The sequence below is a fragment of the Euleptes europaea genome, chromosome 2 (assembly GCF_029931775.1).
Source record: "Euleptes europaea isolate rEulEur1 chromosome 2, rEulEur1.hap1, whole genome shotgun sequence".
NCBI classification, from domain to species: Eukaryota; Metazoa; Chordata; class Lepidosauria; order Squamata; family Sphaerodactylidae; genus Euleptes; species Euleptes europaea.
Genome location: NC_079313.1, coordinates 9526531 through 9546474, shown reverse-complemented (window position 1 = coordinate 9546474; position 19944 = coordinate 9526531). Strand labels below are relative to the sequence as shown.

General features: G+C 51.5%; 1 protein-coding gene across 4 annotated transcripts in view; it reads left to right on the top strand.

The window, feature by feature from the left end:
• Positions 1–14787, top strand: part of GATAD2A (GATA zinc finger domain containing 2A) — an 82909-nt gene extending 68122 nt beyond the window's left edge. For 3 of the 4 annotated variants that reach the window (XM_056845142.1, XM_056845141.1, XM_056845139.1), the window contains 9 exons: positions 1530–1659; positions 3042–3173; positions 4660–4752; positions 6441–6569; positions 8165–8332; positions 9849–10134; positions 10402–10694; positions 11108–11291; positions 14617–14787. In XM_056845142.1, the coding sequence (XP_056701120.1) occupies positions 1530–1659; positions 3042–3173; positions 4660–4752; positions 6441–6569; positions 8165–8332; positions 9849–10134; positions 10402–10694; positions 11108–11291; positions 14617–14750 (1549 nt within the window). In that variant the 3' untranslated portion in view covers positions 14751–14787. The remainder of the gene's footprint in view (positions 1–1529; positions 1660–3041; positions 3174–4659; positions 4753–6440; positions 6570–8164; positions 8333–9848; positions 10135–10401; positions 10695–11107; positions 11292–14616) is intronic. The other variant, XM_056845140.1, reaches the window with a different exon arrangement.
• Positions 14788–19944: the final 5157 nt, after the last annotated feature.

Here is a 19944-nt window from a genome sequence, read left to right as displayed (position 1 = left end):
AATTCTAACCAGAGACAACCCTGCTTAGCTTCTGAGATCTGATGGGATCAGGCTAGCCTGGGGCTCTCCAGGTCAGCTATGCTTGCATTGATATGGCACTAAAAAGGTAAAGGTAGTCCCCTTTGCATTACTGATCCATAGGGTGACGTAACATCCTGACGTTTACTAGGCAGACTATGTTTACAGGGTGGTTTGCCATTGCCTTCCCCAGTCATCTACACTTTATCCCCAGCAAGCTGGGTACTCACATCCTCCCTAAACTTGTTGGGGTGCCTGCCCCGTACTTTCCCCAGAAACATGGATGTCAGATTTTGCCAGAGCTGAGGTTTGCTTTCTAAGGGCTGGAAGACGAGGTCTTTGTACCTGACCATCGCAAAATCCAGTCTGTCTGAGACAGCGCACATATTTTTGGGGTGGGGGGACACCCCTGGAAATCCCTTCCGAGATGGGGTCCATAAAACCCAGTCCCCTTGAATTGCTGTTGTCTGTCAGGTTACCAAAATGGGGAGCTTGGAGGGGTGTTTTGTTCTGCAGGGAGCCCCCCTGCTCTCTTGACTGCTTTTCAGACAGGGATGTCAAATGCAAGGCAGTTTGCCTTTTTGAAAAAACTGTCTCTCTCCCCCCCCCCCCAGGGCTCTTCCCTGCCACAAGCCAGGTCTTGGTTGAAGTCCTGTGTGGTCTGCTTGCTTGCTTCCGTCCCCACCCCCTCATTTACCCGTGGGGCTGGTGGAGTTTACCAATGGGACACACACACACCCCTCCATCCTAGGGCCAGCCGCCCTCTTCAAACTTCCAAAACTAATTTGCTTGTATTGGCGTGCCCTCTAGAGGCGCCTCAAATGATTGCGGCTGTTTCTCCTTTCCTTCCACCTCTACTTGTGGGAGTCTGGAAATTGCGTCTGGGGTGTTGGTTTGGTGCTTCCGGGGGGCTGAGGGTGGGGGTCTCCCTTCCACCTGAGCCGCTTCACCCATTCAGACCCCCTGGGGGAGTGTCCTCTGGTCGAATGTGTCATATCGCTAGAATTTTAAGAACCACTTACGCTGTATTGGGCTAGAGATCAGACCCTCGGTCCATCAAAGTCAGTATTGTCTACTCAGACCAGCAGCGGCTCTCTACGGTCTCAGGTAGAGGTCTTTCACTTCACCTGCTTGCCTGGTTCCTTTAAGTGGAGATGGTGGGGATTGAACCTGGGACCTTCTGCATGCCAAGCAGAGGCTCTACCACTGAGCCACGGCCCCCTCCCCAGAAGAAGCCCAGCTCTGTGCTAAAAATGTAAGAAGCAGATGACTGCGTCCAAGTAGTCGGACTATCCACCAACAATACAGTGTGCAAATCGAGAAGGTTTGCCTGATTTTCCTTTTTGGATAAATCTCTGGTTTGGTTTAGTAAAGGCCCCACATCACAGGGTCCAAACTCCGCACCCCCACGGAAGCAGGGAGGAAACGCTATGACTCGAAACAAAATATGGATGTGCTCGAGGGTCGGTTGGTGCTGCCCTGACGTTCTTTCTCTTTTGGTCCCCCCACAGCGACGCCAGTCGAGAGGAGAGAGTCCCGTCACCCGACGTAATCGTCCTCTCGGACAACGAGCCATCGAGCCCCAGGATGAACGGGCTGACGAAAATAGCGATCAAAGAGACCAGCGCAGAAGTGTTGATGGTGAGTCGAGATGCCCTCTTTTCGAGGGGAGGGCCGAACCGTCCGTTTCCCCCTCCGCGGTATACTCGGGGGCATGTCACTGTTCAGCGGGATCCGTTGGCCCAGCCGGCAGCCTCGCAGCACTGTGTCCTGTTCCTCCCTCTGCTCGCCCGCGTTCGATCTGCCATGGAGCCTCACGTTGCGGCTTTCTCTGTCTGGAACGGCAAACGCCTCTGCCCTGTCCTCTGCTGAACTGCAGAGGCAGGCAATGGCCAGCCACCTCTGAATGTCCTCTCACCTTGAAAACCCTGCGGGGGTCGCCGTGAGTCAGTGGTGACTTGATGGCACTTTCCACCACCAGCACCTTAGAGACCCAACAAGATACCCCAGGGTGTGTAAGCTTCCGAGAGTCTAAGCCCCAGGGTGGTGTAGTGGTTAAGAGTGGCGGACTCTGATCTGGAGAAACGGGTTTGATTCCCCACTCCTCTACGTGAGCGGCAGACTCTAATCTGGTGAACCTGGTTGGTTTCCCCACTCCTGCGCATTTCTCCATTTCTCCAGATCAGAGTCCGCCACTCTTAACCACTACACCACACTGGTGCTTAGACTCTCGGAAGCTTACATAGCCTGGGATTTCTTGATGGTCTTTAAGGTGATGGAAAGTGCTGTCAAGTCACAGCTGACTCATGGTGACCCCGCAGGGTTTTCAAGGTGAGAGGACATTCAGAGGTGGCTGGCCATTGCCTGCTTCTGCACAGCATCCCTCTGTATTCCTTGGAGTTCTCCCATCCAAATACTTGCCAGGGTTGAGACTGACAGTGTGTGACTGGCCCAAGGTCACTCAGCAAGCTTCCATGGCGGAGTGGGGATTCAAACCCTGGGTTTCCCAGATCCTAGTCCCGACACCTCAACTGCTACACCATTCTGGCTCTCCATTAAGGTGCTCCTGGCCTCAAATCTTGGTCTTACCTTTTCTTCCCGACTTTTACATGTGGTTCATCTGCGTGGTCTCTGTGCAGTCCCACATGGGAACTACACAATGCGCAGGCCAACTGCAGACAACTCTGATGGAAAGCTTCTAGAAGCTATGGGATGCCCTCCGTCAACAGCTCTTCCCGCCGAAACCACCACATGACAGAGGGTGGGGCGAGCGGCCATCCCTCAGTTCTCCCCCGTAGCTTCTAGAAGCTTTCTGTCGGAGTTCTCCGCGGTTGGCCTGCGCATGCACAGTTCCCATGTGTGCCTGCACAGAACATCACTAGATGATCAACAATTACAGGTAAGCAACTGTGTTTTTCTCTCCGTTCTCTCCCTTGCTGCCCTGCACTGAAATGGAATCTTCCTTTTTCTTCTCTTCTCCTCCCTCCTGCAACCTCCTTCCTTCCTCTCATCCGGCCCTGCAGAAAAGCAGCCCTGAAGAGCGGGAGCGAATGATCAAGCACCTGAAGGAAGAGCTGCGATTAGAAGAAGCGAAACTGGTGCTGTTGAAAAAGCTCCGGCAGAGTCAGATACAGAAGGAGGTGACGGCTCAGAAGGTATGGGGCCCCCCGGGCCTCGCTTGTTTCCTGTGATGTTTTTTACGAGCCGCTAACAGTCTAAAACGGGTGTCAAACATAAGGCCCGTGAGCTGGATCCAACCCCTTGAGAGCTCTTATCCGGCGAGCCGAGGCAGCCACCCCACCCACCTCGATCTGGGCTTTCGAGGCATGGCTCGGCCCAACCAAGCGACATTTATGTTAAAGAACCATAGAATCATAGAGTTGGGAGGGACCACCAGGGTTATCTAGACCAACCCCCTGCACAATGCAGAAAATTCACAACTACCTCCCCCCCCACTCTCACCCCCAGTGACCCCTACGCCATGCCCAGAAGATGCCTAAGATGCCCTCCCTCTAATTTCTGCTTAAAAACCTCCATATCCAGCACTCGTAACAATTGAGTTTGACATCCCTTGTCTAAAGCTTCAAAACTGCTTCTTTTGTGTCTGGGAAAGTAGAGTACAGTTTTATTTTACTTTTTTAAAAAACAAAAACCCTCTTCTGATTGCCTCCATGCATGTGGTATTTCAGAGGTAAACTGCTTCTGAAGGGGGAGGTTCCATCTGGCGCCCATGACTAAGAGGCGTTGATGAACAGCTGATCTGGATGAGACCAAAGGTCCATCTAGTCCAGCATCCTGTTTCCAATACCGGCCGGCCAGATGTTTCTAGAAAGGCCACAGATAAGGCCGGACATTATAAGAATATAAGAAAAGCCCTGCTGGATCAAGTCCAGCTGTCTGTTCACACAGTGGCCAACCAGGTGCCTCTCGGAAGCCCACAAGGCACCAAACACTGGGGAGGGCCAGCACCCATCGGTTCCGTTGCCACTGTCACACTTGGCTGGGGAGCTTTCTGTCAGGGGGTATCTGGCCACCCAGAGCCCCGTGGCGCAGAATGGTAAGCTGCAGTACTGCCGTCAAAAGCTCTGCTCATGACCTGAGTTCGATCCCAACGGAAGTCGGTTTCAGGTCACCAGCTTGAGGTCAACTCAGCCTTCCATCCTTCTGAGGTCGGGAAAATGAGTACCCGGCTTGCTGGGGGTGAAGTGTGGACAAGTGGGGAAGGCAATGGCAGACACCCCGTAAACACAGTCTGCCTAGTAAACATTGTGATGTGACATCACCCCGTGGGACAGGAATGACCCGGTGTTTGCACAGGGGACTGCCTTTACCTTTCTATCTGGCCACCCACAATTTCTATCTGGCCACCCACAAGATGCTAGCTCGCACGAACCTGTTGCACCAGGGCTCTTCTTAGGAGCCACAAGAGGAATGGAGCCTCCATGTGCAGAGGCAGAATACCTCTGAGCCATAGAGGGTGTGGACCAGCAATAAAGGAGGACCATGCCTTCAGTAAAGGAAACAGGATGTCCTGATCTGTTCTTCTAATAGGCACTTGTGTTTTCCCCCCAAACAAAATCATCGTTCTTGGATTAATGCATCTGTCATTTCCCACCCCACCCCCGCCCTGTTCTCTTGTAGCCTGCTGGCTCCTCAGGAAATTCTGTGGCAACCCCTCCACCATTGGTGCGGGGAACGCAGACCCTCACTTCCAGCAAGTCAAACCTCCTTCAGGTCAGTAGATGGGAAGGGGAGGTCCTCTTTGCCCTGCTCTGGGGTGTGCCACACACAGATGAAGCTGCCTTATACTGAATCAGACCCCTGGCCCATCCAAGTAGGTATTGCCTACTCAGACCGGCAGTGTCTCAGGCAGAGGTCTTGCAAATCACCTACCTGCCTGGTCCCTTTAACTGGAGATACCGGGATCTGAACCTGGGATTTTCTGCATGCCAAACAGATGCCCTATCACTGAGCCACAGCCCCTCCCCAGATTGCTGGAGATGAAGGGTGGGGGTGCATTTGCCTCAGATTCTCTGCAAAAAGTGGGGGAACCCTCACTGCCCTTCCCTAAATGTGACAGAGAAAGCCAGTTCTGTTTCCGTGACAGAAAACCATTTGCATGAGTAACCCACTTGGGTGGACTGGGCAGGATTGCAGATCCTCTTCCGTAAGTTGGAGGACGTCTTGAGTTCCCAGGTCCAGCATCTGTAGGGAACTGAAGCGTGTTGGCTGTCAAAGTCAACATGTTTTCCCCCAGTCATCTGGAGTTGCCTTTTTTTGTGGGGGGTAAATGTGTTTCTTCCCCCCAGAAAAAGAAACATGCGGCATGCTCACTATTCCCTCTGCTGCGATTCTACACGAGTCATAGTTCTGTGTGGAAAGAGTAGAACCTTAGAACAGGGACTCATGCAGAGATGCGAAGAGGCAACCTTAGGACAGGGACCCGTGCAGAGATGCAACGAGGCATCCTTTTCTAGGTGCAGCTGATTCTCGTTCACCTGCAGAATAAGAGGACCGCCTCTCTTGGTATAACCCCCGAAGATCTTTACGGTAATCTACTGGTGGTTCCTGGCCCTAAGAGTGTGCAGCTGCCCTCGACGAGAGCCAGGGCCTTCTCGGTCCTGGTGCCGGCTTGCTGGAATGCTCTGTCTGACGACATCAGGGCCCTGCAGGACCTTAAAGAGTTCTGCGGGGCCTGCAAGACAGAGCTTTTCCACCAAGCCTACAGTTGAGGACAGCCGCAGGTATCATCTTTTGCTGGGCTCCCTATTCCCCCCTCCTCATTTCTGTTCTATTTTTGTTAATTGGGTGGGGGGTAACCTGCCACCTATTCCGGGCGCTATGGGTGGAAATTAGGCACCATCTGGAGTTTTAAGGCTTTTAATTGAAGAAGAGGAAGAGTTGGTTTTTATATGCCGACTTTCTCTACCACTTAAGGGAGACTCAAACTGGCTTACAATCACCTTCCCCTCCCTACAACAGACACCCTGTGAGGTCGGTGGGGCTGAGAGAGCTCTAACAGAGCTGTAACTTGCCCAAGGTTACCCAGCTGGCTTCATGTGTAGAAGCGGGGAAACAAATCCAGTCCACCAGATCAGCCTCCGCTGCTCATGCGGAGGAGTGGGGGATCAAACCCAGTTCTCCAGATCAGAGCCACATCTCCAAACCACCGCTCTTAACCACTACACTACGTTGGTTTTACTGTTTAATTTTAGAAAATATTATTATTAATTAATTAGTGTAATTATTTATGTGATAAATTATTATTAATTTTATTGTGGATATTTTGATATATTTTAAATGATGTTACCCACCCTGAGCCTGGCCTTGGCCAGGGAGGGTGGGCTAGAAATCACAAAATAAATAAGAAATGTTTTTCTGCCGGTTTTTCTTCTCTCCCCTTCCCCCACAACCTAATGCAGAATTCTTCCCGAATTCCTGGGACTGTTATTCCTCCCCCGTTGATCCGCGGCGGGCAGCAAGCCTCTTCGAAGCTGGGTTCTCAGCAAAACACGCAAATAGTCATGCCCCCTCTCGTCCGAGGGGCACAGGTGAGTGGTTTTCTGGGCTCCCCGACTTCCTCTGTTTCTTTCCCCCCTCCCCCCTGGCGGCTTGATTGGCTAGGTAGGCACAGTGGGAGGAGCATGAGCTTGCTGCTTCGCATACTACAGGTGGCAGAACGGGTCCGAAAAGCATGTGTTTTTCCTCCCGGAAGAATAATGTGCTTTTTCAGGGAGGAAAGGATTTCCGTGTTGCTCGGTGCAGGACCAGACTTCTCCCAGTCCCTTAATGGATCCCCCCAACTCTCACACCCTCCCTCTTATCTGTGCAAATTTTCTTACTCCCTCCCCTTATCCGTGCTATGCCTTTCACCAGGGTTAACTCTGACCGTTTTCAGCTGGCAGCCAGGGTTCGCAAGCGCTTGGTTAAAAGGTCCGAGTTGGCTCTTGTGTAATGGTCATGACTCTGACTGTGGTTACTTTTTAAACAGGGGTTTTAAACCGTGGTTCCCAGCTAAACCCGGTTAGGGGTTAACCTTGGTGCTGACTACATCACGGCACGGGGCTGTGGGGCATTGGCAGGCTCTCCCCATGGAAATGTTATGCCTCGCCGTCAAAGTAAAGTCACGTTAGTGGAGTTTTGTGTGTGTGCTGTTGTTTTTCAAGAAGAAAGAACCATTCAAGGCCAAAAGTTAATACAATTAAAAGTAAAACAATTAAAAGGTTATGTCAGCGCACAATGTCTATATAAATTTATTACAGGTTAAAATCTTAATAACACATGTAACACATATACGACCAAATAAATATACTCATATCACGCAATCAAACATGGAATCATACAGTCAAACTCAGATCATACGGTTTTTGGCCTTACTGCCTTCTTCAGTAGTCTAAACAACCACCACTCCAGACTACAAAATATACATCAAATTACTAAACATCTTTGGGAGTCTATGTGCGTAGTGTTCTGAAAAATAAATAAAAATATATAAAAATGTTAATTAAACAATTATTTAATTAACATTTTATATAGACATTGTGCACTGACATAACCTTTTAATTGTTGTACAAGAGCCCCGTGGCGCAGAGTGGTAAGCTGCAGTACTGCAGTCCAAGCTCTGCTCACGACCTGAGTTTGATTCCAACTGAAGTCAGTTTCAGGTAGCCGGCTCAAGGTTGACTCAGCCTTCCATCCTTCCGAGGTCGGTAAAATGAGTCCCCAGCTTGCTGGGGGTAAAGGGAAGACGACTGGGGAAGGCACTGGCAAACCACCCCGTAAACAAGGTCTGCCTAGTAAACGTCGGGATGTGACATCACCCCATGGGTCAGGAATGACCCGGTGCTTGCACAGGGGACCTTTACCCTTACCTTTTACTTTTAATTGTATAATTTTTGGCCTTCAACGTTTCTTTCTTCTTGACCTTTTGGGTAGTTAATTCTGTTTTTTAGGGTTTTTTCTCCTTTTTTCTTGGGAACTGTTGTTTTTCAAGCCATGATAACGGTGTTGTTCTTCTCCTGTCTCTTCTGTGTCGCCCCCATCACATTGTTTCTCTTCCTCCTCACTGCCCCCCCGTCCCCCCCCGGTTGTCTGTCCGCCCCTTCTGTGGATCCATCTGTATCAGCCCATTTCTGTGTCTCCTCAGCAAATCCACAACATTCGCCAACACTCCACCTCAGGGCCCCCTCCACTGCTCCTGGCTCCACGGGCCTCCGTCCCCAGCGTGCAGATCCAGGGTCAGCGGATCATCCAGCAGGGCCTGATCCGCGTCGCCAATGTCCCCAATGCAAGCCTGTTGGTCAACATCCCGCAGGTGAGTTTGAGAAGCCTGTGGCCGACAGGAATGGCTGTGGCCAGAAGCCAGGGCGTGTAGAGTTCGCGGGGCAGTGCTGTAGTTCTAAAACTTGCCCTGCAAAGGCCAGTCTTCAGCAATTTTTTCTGGTCTTGAAGTAGTTGCATCTCTGCATGAGTCCCTGTTCTGGCCTACCTTTTACCAGGAACAGATCACATGAAGCTGTCATATACTGAATCAGACCCTTGGTCAATCAAAGCCAGTATTGTCTACTCAGACCAGTAGCTGCTCTCCAGGGTCTCAGGCAAGGGGTCTTTCACATCACCTACTTGCCTAGTCCTTTTAACTGGAGATGCTGGGGGTTGAACCTGGGACATTCTGCATGCCAAGCAGATGCTCTATCACTGAGCTATGTCTCTGCACTGGGTGTAACTGGAGCAGTCAGTTACTCACAGGGACACAATATCTCCCTCTGAGAAGGCCACTCATGTCGCGCCTCTGCATGAGTCGCCACTTGGACTTGCCTTCTTGCGGTCAGCATCCGTTTGGAAACGGTAGTTTATGCCACATCTCCACACACACAGTGCGACCAAACCATTCTGTTCCTTTTGATGCAAGTGGTGACAGAAGAGGCTGTCTGTTGCATCTCTGTGTGAGTTGGCCCGCTAGGCCCCTCTCCTCCAGATACGTGGATCTGTCCACAACACAAATGTAGCGGGTTACTGTCTCTGAGGGATGGTCACTTTGTTTTGTTCTGAACACATCCCCAAAGTAAAGTGCCTCAGGAACGAGGGCACCGCAATTTAAGAAGGAGGTAGACAACCTGGAACATGTCTAGAGGGGGGCAGCAACAAAGATGGTGAGGGGTCTGGAGACCAAGTCCCATGAGGAAAGGTTGAAGGAGCTGGGCATGTTTAGCCTGAAGAGGAGAAGACTAAGAGGGGACATGATAACCATCTTCAAGTACTTGAAGGGCTGTCATATAGAGGAGGGTGCCGAGTTGTCTTCTGTTGCCCCAGAAGGTCGGACCAGAACCAGCGAGTTGAAATGAAATCAAAAGAGTTTGCGTCTAGACATTAGGAAGAATTTTCTAACACTTAGAGCTGTTCCTCAGTGGAACGGGCTTCCTCGGGAGGTGGTTAAGCTCTCCTTCCCTGGATGTTTTTAAGCAGAGGCTTGATGGCCATCTGTCAGCAATGCTGGTTCTATGACCTTGGGCAGATCATGAGAGGGAGGGCATCTTGGCCATCTTCTGGGCATGGAGTAGGGGGGTCACTGGGTGAGGGTGGGGGAGGTAGTTTTGAATTTCCTGCATTGTGCAGGGGATTGGACTAGATTACCCTGGCGATCCCTTCTAACTCTATGAGGTGCGCTTCCAGCTTTAACTGGGAGGGCGTGGGGAGCGTATCGGAACTTTGGGCCCTGTGACCATAGCAACCGCTTCAGGACAATACAGGGGTTTCCGTCGGTTTCTGTCAAGCCGAGGTTGACTCGGATCAGAATCATAACCCCTTTCCCCCCCTTTTTCCTTCCACAGGCCTCACCAACTTCCCTCAAAGGCACGGCGGTGACATCGGCCCAGGCGAACGCTGTGGCCACCGCGACCAGCGTGGCCTCCATCGTCAACTCCAATGACTCCCCTGCCAGCCGGCAAGCGGCCGCCAAGCTGGCCCTGCGGAAGCAGCTGGAGAAGACCCTCCTGGAAATCCCCCCGCCCAAACCTCCGGCACCCGAGATGAACTTCCTGCCCAGCGCGGCCAACAACGAGTTCATTTACCTGGTCGGGCTGGAGGAGGTGGTGCAGAACCTCCTCGAGAGTCAAGGTGAGAGGGGTGGCCCTGAGCTGCTAGAGGCTTCCCCCCCCCCATAAGCGACCTACAGGGAGGGGAGGAGCCGTGGCTCAGTGGCAGAGCATCTGGTTGGCATGCAGAAGGTCCCAGGTTCAATCCCCAGCATCTCCAGTTAAAGGGACCAGGCCAGTAGGTGACGTGAAAGACCTCTGCAGACCTGCTCGAGGCCTGTCTCCAGGTATTCCAGGGGCATCCTTCCCAGCAGCTGGACCGATTCTCCGCTTCTTCTCCCCCTGCCAGGCAAAGTGTCCGTAGCCCCCTCCTCGCAGGAGCCCTACACCTGTGTCCAGTGCAAGACAGACTTCACCTGCCGCTGGAGGGAAGAGAAGCGGGGGCTGATCATGTGCGAGACCTGCATGTCCTCCAACCAGAAGAGGGCCCTGAAGGCCGAGCACACCACCCGCCTGAAGGCCGCCTTCGTCAAGGCCCTGCAGCAAGAGCAGGAGATCGAGCAGCGGATACTGCAGCAGGCCGCCTCCCCCGGGCAGACCAAGGCGGATCAGCTCGCCCAGCAGCATCACGCTCTCAAGCAGGTAGGGGCCGAAAGATCCAGCCGGGCCAGCACCCTGGGTCTCGCAGCGGCCAGGTGCCTCTGGAGAGGTCCTAGAGTAGAGGTCTCAAATATAAGGCCCCTTGAGAGCTAACGTGATGTAGTGGATAGGAGCGGTGGACTCTGGTCTGGAGAAGCGGGTTCAATTCCCCACTCCTACACATGAGCAGCGTACTCTAAACTGGTGAACTGGATTTGTTTCCCCACTCCTACACACGAAGCCAGCTGGGGTGACCTTGGGCAAGTCACTCTCTCTCAGCCCCACCTACCTCACAGGGTATCTCTTGTGGGGAAGGTGACTATAAGCCGGTAGGATTCTCCCTTAAGCGGCAGAGAAAGCCGGCATACAAAAAAACCCTCTTCTTTTTCTTCTTCCTCTCCCCTGTCGCCCCGCAGACCTCCAGCCAGCTGTCCCGAAGCACCAGCACCCCCCGTGGAGTCTTGCATGCATTTAGCCCGTCGCCCAAGTTGCAGAACGCGTCCGGCGTGGCCGTACTTGGTGGCAGGCAAGGTAAGCGTGCTCAGAGGCCCATCGGGAAAGGCGGTGCTTGCACTTGGAAGAAGACTCTCACCGACGCAGGTAGATGGCTCGCTCTTCTCGCGTCGCCGCTGGCCGCAACTCCCTTGTTCGGCCAGCAACTCAAAAAATAAACTTCTGGGTAAAAAGGGTGCTTCCCTTTGGTTTCCCCTCCTCTCTTCCCTCGCTCTCTCCTCCCTCTTTGTGGCGGGTTCTTTATGGGTGTTCAGAGCGTAGAATTGGACCTCTGAGAATCCCGGCTGGGAGGTGGGGGGGAGTGGTTTCTCTGCCCGTTCTCGAAAAAAAGGGGGATAACTGGTTGCTTGAATGCAAACAGAGCAGGAATGATAGCTCCCGGCAGTCGTTCTGCAACCTGGATTTTAAACAGACCGTCGACACGGTCCTGTTCCGGTTTTCTCAGGACCAAGCCCCAGTGGACTTGGTGAGATGAATTCATAAGAGCATAAGAAAGGCCATGCTGGGTCAGACGCAGGCCCATCAAGTCCAGCAGTCTGTTCACACAGTGGCCAACCAGAGGCCTCTAGGAAGCCCACAAGCAAGACGACTGCAGCAGCACCATCCTGCCTGTGTTCCACAGTACCTCATATAATAGGTTTGCTCCTCTGATCCTGGAGAGAATAGGGATGCATCATAACTAGCATCCATTTTGACTAGTAGCCATGGATAGCCCTCTCCTCCATAAGAACATAAGAAAAGCCCTGCTGGATCAGACCAAGACCCATCAAGTCCAGCAGTCTGTTCATACAGGTGCCAACCAGGTGCTTCCAGGAAGCCCACAAGCCAGACGACTGCAGCAGCAGCACCCTTCATGTGTTCAAAAGCACCTAATATAATAGCTGTGCTCCTCTGATCCTGGAGATCCTGCAGTCTGATCACACAGTGGCCAACCAGGTGCCTCCAGGAAGCCCACAAGCAAGACGACCGCAGCAGCATTATCCTGCCTGCGTTCCACATTACCTAATATAATAGGCCTGCTCCTCTGATTCCCGAATCAGTGCATGTTAGCTTACAAGCCGAGTCACGTCTGCCCAGCTGGCAGAGTGTGCGGCATCAGGCCCCCTCTGGAAGAGGCATTGCTCTCAGGTGCGGGTGGATGGCAAGCCCTCCTGTAAGACAATGGCTTATAGCCCACCTGTTCATTTTTGGGGCGTCCCCAAAAAATGATTCAAGCAACGTCTGCCCTGATTTAATGAAATGAAAGGGCACATGCAGTCAGCAGAAATGTTTTTGAATCAATCGTTCAAATCAGTTAATTGTTGCATCGCCTGGTTCTTGGCTGTCTCTGCTCACACAGTAATAATCCATTTTGGGTGCGTGTGCAGGGTGTTCTGGGCTTCTCTTGTGAAGGACCCAGTGAGCTAGAGCGCTTCACTCCCGTTGCAGAGGAAACCTTCTTCCTGCGGGGGTCTTGCAAACTAGGTTGCCAAAGATGGGTCCACGCGGCCAGGGGTCCCCTGTTACTTACAGCCATTGTATTGAAACCCCTCTTTCTGGCCAATGAGCACTCCAGAGGTCCTTGCAGTCTCCTACAGTGTAGCAGAGGAACATTTCTTCCTGCAGGGGTCTTGCAAACTAGGCTGCCAAAGATGGGTCCATGTGGCCGGGGGTCCCCTGTTCCTCTCAGCCATCGTATCGAAGCCCTCTTTCTGGCCAGTTAGCACTCCAAGAGGTCCTCGCAGTATCTCGCAATGTAGCAGCCATAACCAAACCCACAGGCCTAAAAGTCCGGATGGAAATCTCACCTCCAGTTTTGCACCCCAGCCTGCCATATGTGGGTAATACTGGGGAGGGCCTTGGCTCAGTGGGCAGAGCATCTGCTTGGCACGCAGAAGGCCCCAGGTTCAATCCCCGGCATCTCCAGTTAAAGGGACTTGGCAAGGAGGTGATGTGAAAGGCCTCAGCCTGAGATCCTGGAGAGCCGCTGCCGGTCTGAGTAGACAATACTGACTTTAATGGACCAAGGGTCTGATTCAGTATAGGGTAGCTTCATAAGGAGGGGCTGTGGCTCAGTGACAGAGTATCTGCTTGGCATGCAGAAGGCCCCAGGTTCAATCCCCAGCATCTCCAGTTCAAGGGACTAGGCAAGTAGGTGATGTGAAAGACCCCTGCCTGAGACCCTGGAGAGCCGCTGCTGGTCTGAGTAGACAATACTGAAGTTGATGGGTCTGATTCAGTATAAGGCACCTTCATGTGACTTGGCAGGGTTGGGGTGTGTGTGCAGCCGAGAGTACTCGAGAGCGTATGCAAAGGGTTTGGAATGCTTCAGCTGCAAAGATGTGCTGTTACATTAAATGCACAGGGCCATTCTTGCTGGGTGCGACTCAGGAGTTGTGGGATCTTCCGGGGCATGGAGGCCTCTGTACCCAGCAGCGGTTACCCCTGAAATCTGACAATCCGGGGCGTGCTGTCTTTTCACGAGAGCCCATTTACACCAGGATGTGGAGGGAGGGTCTGCCTCTGTTGATCCCACCCTCTGGGAGGCCCCGGCCACCGAGAATCCCAATAGCTTCTGTCCCAACGAGCCCAGCCTGCGACAGAATATTTGGAAGGTGCCATCAAGCCTCAGCCCACTGATGGTAACCCCTTTTGGGATTTTCAAGGCAAGAGATGTTCAGGGGTGGTTTACCAGGGCCTGCCTCTGCATAGCGACCCTGGGACTTCCTCGGCGGTCTCCCATCCAAATACTAACCATGGCCGACCCTGCTTAGCTTCCGAGATTGGACCAGATCAGGCTAACCTGGGACATCCAGGTCAGGGCGATGGAATAGTCCTACGAGGAAAGGTTGAAGGATCTGGGTATGTTTAGCCTGAAGAGGCGAAGACAGAGAGAGGGGATATGGTAACCATCTTCAAGTACTTGAAGGGCTGTCATAGAGAAGAGGGTGCCGAGTTGTTTTCTGTTGCCCCAGAAGGTCGAACCAAAACAACGGGTTGAACTTAAATCAACAGAGTTTCCGTCTAGACATTAGGAAGAACTTTCTCACAGCGGTTCCTCAGTGGAACAGGCTTCCTCGGGAGGTGGTGAGCTCTCCTTCCCTGGAGGTTTTTAAGCAGAGGCTGGATGGTCATCCGTCAGCAATGCTGATTCTATGACCTTAGGCAGATCATGGGAGGGAGGGCACCTTGGCCATCTTCTCAGCATGGAGTAGGGGGTCACTGGGGGTGAGGAGGGGAGGGAGTTGTGCATTTCCTGCATTTTGCAGGGGGTTGAACTAGATGACCCTGGTAGTCCCTTCCAACGCTATTATTCCAATAATTTCGGAAGTTTTTTTTTTAAATCTTTGATGTCTATTGATGGCTCCTTTCAGTTATCTTCTGCCCTTGGCTGTGCCGATAAAGCCTCCCCCGTTTGTTCCATCCTCTCCAGGCGGGGCGCTCAATTTCGTGAACCCTGGACTTGCCGTGCACAAAACAACTTCCTCGGCCTTGGACCGCCAGCGCGAGTACCTCCTGGATATGATCCCGCCGCGATCCATCCCGCAGTCCACCACCTGGAAATAACACAGGAGCCTCCGCCTCTATGTGGGAGACTTCGACTTTTTTCGGGGGGAGGGGAGGGAGGGGGTTAATCCCTCTCCCCTCTCCCGTTTGAGTCTGCTGCCTTTCTCCGCCTCCCCCCAAAAATGCCTCCGTGCAGTGGGGAAAATCTGCTTTTTGAGCCTGGCTGGATTTGCCCCGTGGAGAGGGGGGTTTGCAGGGGAGGCTTGGTTTTTTCCCTTTGGTTAGCCCTGCCGAAGGCTGCCTCACATTCCGCAGAGTGGAAGGAACGCTTTTGGGGGGGCGGGGCGGGAACACCGATGATGCGAGGCTACCAAATTCTTGTGGCAAAGGCTGGTTTGGAGAGGGGAGAGCAATCTCGCAGATTCTTCTTTTTCTTTATGTATTTTTTTTTTTTAGTTTTGGGGCTGACGTTTTTGTTTTGTTTTTCAATCAGCACTAGCGCAGAAAGAGGACTGTGCAAAGCCGTGCGCTCTGAGCTGCTTCTGGTTTCCCTTCCCCGCCTTACATTTATAGATATTTGGGTTTAATTATTGTTTTGTTTGTTGGGGTTGTTTTGGTCGATCGTACAACGGTCGGTAGCGATCAGGGGTTATACTTCTTCCCGCTCGCAGAAAACAGAACTGGAACCCAGCGATAGTGGACAAAAATTGGCAAGGGCTGGTCAATGCCTGTCTTCGTCCCTCTCCCAGTGCCCCCCTCTGAGATTCCCAAGGAGGCGATAGATCTGATGGTGGGATTTGATTCTCTCCCCGCCCCCCCAAGTCCAATGATAAATTATGAACCAGTGCGGAGGGGTCTCGCCGCTGTCAGAAGAAACGGGGCGAGCGAACGCATGGCCGGCTCTTTTGTAAAACCTCAATACTGCATCCGGACGTCTCGCCGTGGACATTTCAACAACCTCAGCCCTCAGAATTACCGGACAGTTGAAACCAAAAGAATGTCTTGAATCTCTTTCTGAACAGTCGACGTGTGGGGCTGGGAAATGGGTGTGGGGGCGCGTCTGTCCAGAGCTCCCAGTTGCAGAAGAGGTCAAGGGACACGGGAATAATTTTTACAGAAACAAGGTTTTTTTGGGTTTTCCCTCAGTTACTTTTTCTTTTAAAACAATTTTTTCCCCCTTTGGCTGTCTAGGAGCAGTGTGCAATTTAGGTTTGTCGAGCAGAAGGGACCAGAGGAGTTTTGTGTGCTTTTTTAAAACATAAATAAAACGGAATAAAACCCGAGGCAAAATTCTGCTCGTCTCGGTTGCTGCCGCCGCGGGTGGGAGCAGGAAGACGAACAAGACTCCCTGTTCGCGTTGGGACAGTCCTGAGTCGCCGGCCACCAAGGGGCAGCCTCGCCGGAGAAGCAGGCTGCCTCTGGGCATGAGGATTTCGATCGTTTGACACGACATGCTTTGCCACCCTCTTTCGGGGTGGGGTGGAGGAGCTGAATTCCCTGTAGCAACCGGGCTAACTCTGCCTTTAAATCTATCCCACCCCCCCAAGAAAAACAAAAATTCCAGCTATAATTCTGAAGCTTCGGATTTACATTTTTACCCCCTCCCTCTCATCATTATTATTTTGTTCTTGGTTAGTTTTTGTTTTCTAGTGGCAGAAAAGGATGGACCTTTCTATTACAATTTGTAATAACATGTCAGTGCTAGATTTTGTGCTGGCATAGAAGGTGCATTGCAAAAATTATATAAATATATATGTGTGTGTTTGTACACACATTTATATATATATATATATATATATATATATATTATAGAAAGAGGAGGAGGCAGGAGGGGGGTTAATACTGTGCAGTTGAACCATTTTTTTTTCGGGGATGGCCTGGGTAGGGCTGGTATTTTGTTAGCTGCGAGTTAGATACTTAATTTAAAAAACCATAACTGTGGCTGTACAGGGGCAGAGGTCCCTTCAGATTATGACTATTGCATTGTAATAAAAAAGCTCCTTCTAATTCTTTTTTTCCCCCTTTCTGTTTGTGTGAATCTCGACTTGGCGGGTTCGGTTTTTTTTTTAACCGGGTAAGCAGAGCGGTCAGAAGAACCGGAGGGGAGACGCCAGGGTTTCTGAAAGAAAATTCCTCCATTGGCTAAAAACAAACAATTCCCAAAACAACTCTGGCTAAAATGTGACCCCTGCCTTGGTCTAACGCACAGTTCTGCCACATGGTTCCGATGAGCACTATGGTGCCCGCCAATGGGTCCCTCTGTGCTCGACAAGCTTTTCAGAAAGTGGGCAAAGCCACCGTAAATCAGGCTCAAATTCAAATAAAAGGGTTTCCCCGTATCTGCCAGGTGGAGGGGGGGAGGTTTTGCATTTGGCTCCAGCGTGGTGAGAGAGCCAGCATGGTGTAGTGGTTAACAGCAATGGTTTGGAATGGTGGATTCTGATCTGGAGAACCGGGTTTGATTCCCCACTCCACATGAGTGGCGGATGCTAATCGGGTGAACCGGGCTGGTTTCCCCACTCCTACAAAGAAAGCCATCTGGGTGACCTTGGGCTAGTCACAGTTCTCTCCGAACTCTCTCAACCCCACCTACTTCACAGGGCGTCTGTTGTGGGGAGGGGAAGGGAAGGTGATTGTAAGCCGGTTTGAGTCTCCCTTAGAGTAGAGAAGTGGTAGAGAAAGTCGGCATATAAAAACCAACTCTTCTTCCATCTCCTGCAGCAGCCGTTTTAGTGTTTGGCAGCTGGCGCTCTCCACTCGCTAAATTCCATCAGTGCCTGCAGGCTCAAACAAGTTGAGCACCCCGGTGTTACAGTGTCAAAAGCTGGAGCTGCGGGCAGCTCCTCTCTCCTTCCAAGGTTCAGCAAAATGAGTCTCGGAATTATAAGTGGCCTCTGTCAGGCGGTTGAGCTGTAGCATGACCCTCCCTCCCTTTAGTGTGGGTTGCCAATGAGATGGGTTACTCCAGCCTCTTTACTAGCGTGCTTGGCTCCTGTTCATTCTTATAAGAACATAAGATAGGCCATGCTGGATAAGACCAAGGTCGATCAAGTCCAGCAGTCTTCACACGGCAGCCAACCAGGTGCCTCTAGGAAGCCCACAAACAAGATGACTGCAGCAGCATTGTCCTGCCTGTGTTCCACAGCCCCTGATATAATAGGCCTGCTCCTCTGATCCTGGAGAGAATGGGTATGCATCATGACTACTATCTATTTTTACTAGTAGCCATGGATACGCCCTATCCTCCATGAACATGTCCACTCCCCTCTGAAAGCCTTCCAAATTGGCAGCCATCACCGTATCCTGGGGGAAGGAGAAAAGCCATGCTGGATCAGCCAAGGCCCATCAAGTCCAGCAGTCTGTTCACACAGTGGCCAACCAGGTGCCTCTAGGAAGCCCACAAACCAGACAACTGCAGCAGCACCATCCTGCCTGTGTTCCACAGCACCTAATACAATAGGCCTGCTCCTCTGATCCTGGAGAGAATAGGCATGCATCATGACTACTATCCATTTTTACTAGTAGCTATGGATAGCCCTCTGTTCCCCCTCATCTTCCATCCGATGAGAAACGGTCCAGTGGGGGTGGGGGACGACATTCTGTGTGCAGAGCAAGACGTTAAAATGCAGGCAGGGGAATTAATGACTTCTTTTTTTTAAGCAAGAGAGGGAAATATTGCTGGGGACCGGTACTGCTTATCCCCTGTCTTGGTACCATCAAGGACTAGAAAACATAGGAACATAAGGAATGCCATGCTGGATCAGACCAAGGCCCCTCAAGTCCAGCAGTCTGTTCACACAGTGGCCAACCGGGTGCCTCTAGGAAGCCCACTAGCAAGACGACTGCAGCAGCAGCATCCTGCCTGTGTCCCACAGCACCTCATCTAATAGGCCTGCTCCTCGGATACTGGAGATAATAGGTATGCATCATGACTAGTATTCATTTTGACAAGTTGCCATGGCTAGCCCTTTCCTCCATGAACATGTCCACTCCCCTCTTAAAGCCTTCCAAGTTGGCAGCCATCACATCCTGGGGCAGGGAGTTCCACAATTTAACTATGCGTTGGGTGAAAAAATACTTCCTTTTATCTGTTTTGAATCTTTCACTCTCCAGCAGAGAACCCCATGTTCTGGCATGAGAGAGGAAGAAAAGCTTCTCCCTGTCCACTCTGTCCAAACCATGCATTATTTTATAGACCTCTATCATGTCTCCCCTTAACCGCCTTCTTTCCAAGCTAAACAGCCCTAAGTGTTTTAACCGCTTCTCATAGGGCAGTTGCTCCAGCCGCCAGATCATTTTGGTTGCTCCTTTCTGCACATTCTCAAGCTCTGCAATATATTTTTTTAGGTGTGGTGACTAGAGCTACACACAATATTCCAAGTGTGGTCTCATCATAGATTTGTACAAGGGCAGTATAATAGTGGCAGTTTTATTCTCTATTCCTCATCTAATTATGACCAGCATGGAATTTGCCTTTTTCACAGCAGCTGCACACTGGGTCAACATCTTCATCAAGCTATCCACTACCACCCCAAGATCCCTTTCTTGGTCTGTTGCTACCAGCACAGATCCCATCAGTGTATATGTGAAATTGGGATTTTTTGCCCCAATATGCATCACTTTATACTTCTCTCCCCCCCCTTTAAACAGAAAGCAGAAGGCCACTGCCTGAGCTTTCCACCCTCTTATCTGTTTCTGGCACAGAGTGCGGCAACCCCCAGGTCCTTCCTGCTCTGCCTGCTTCCTTCCACTGTGTCTATGATCTGTTGCCATTAGGGAGGAGCTGTGGCTCAGTGGTAGAGCCTATGCTTGGCATGCAGAAGGTCCCAGGTTAAATCCCTGGCATCTCCAATTAAAGGGGCTAGGCAAGTAGGTCAGGTGAAAGACCTCTGCTGAGACCCTGGAGAGCCGCTGTCGGTCTGAGTAGGCAATACTGACTTTGGTGGATCAAGGGTCTGATTCAGTATAAGGCAGCTTCATGTGTTTATGTGACTTTCTCCACTCAGCCAGCTCCCCGCCTCTGATGCAGAGGGTGCTGCTGCGGGACCCTGTCTTTTCAAGCCTGCTTTCAGCCACTGAAGAGGAGAAGACTGAGAGGGGCTCTGATAACCATCTTCAAGTACTTGAAGGGCTGTCATAGAGAGGAGGGTGCTGAATTGTTTTCCTTTGCCCCAGAAGGTTGAAACAACCGGTTGAAGTTAAATCAAAAGAGTTTCCGTCTAGACCAGTAGTTCCCAAACCTTTTCCACAAACT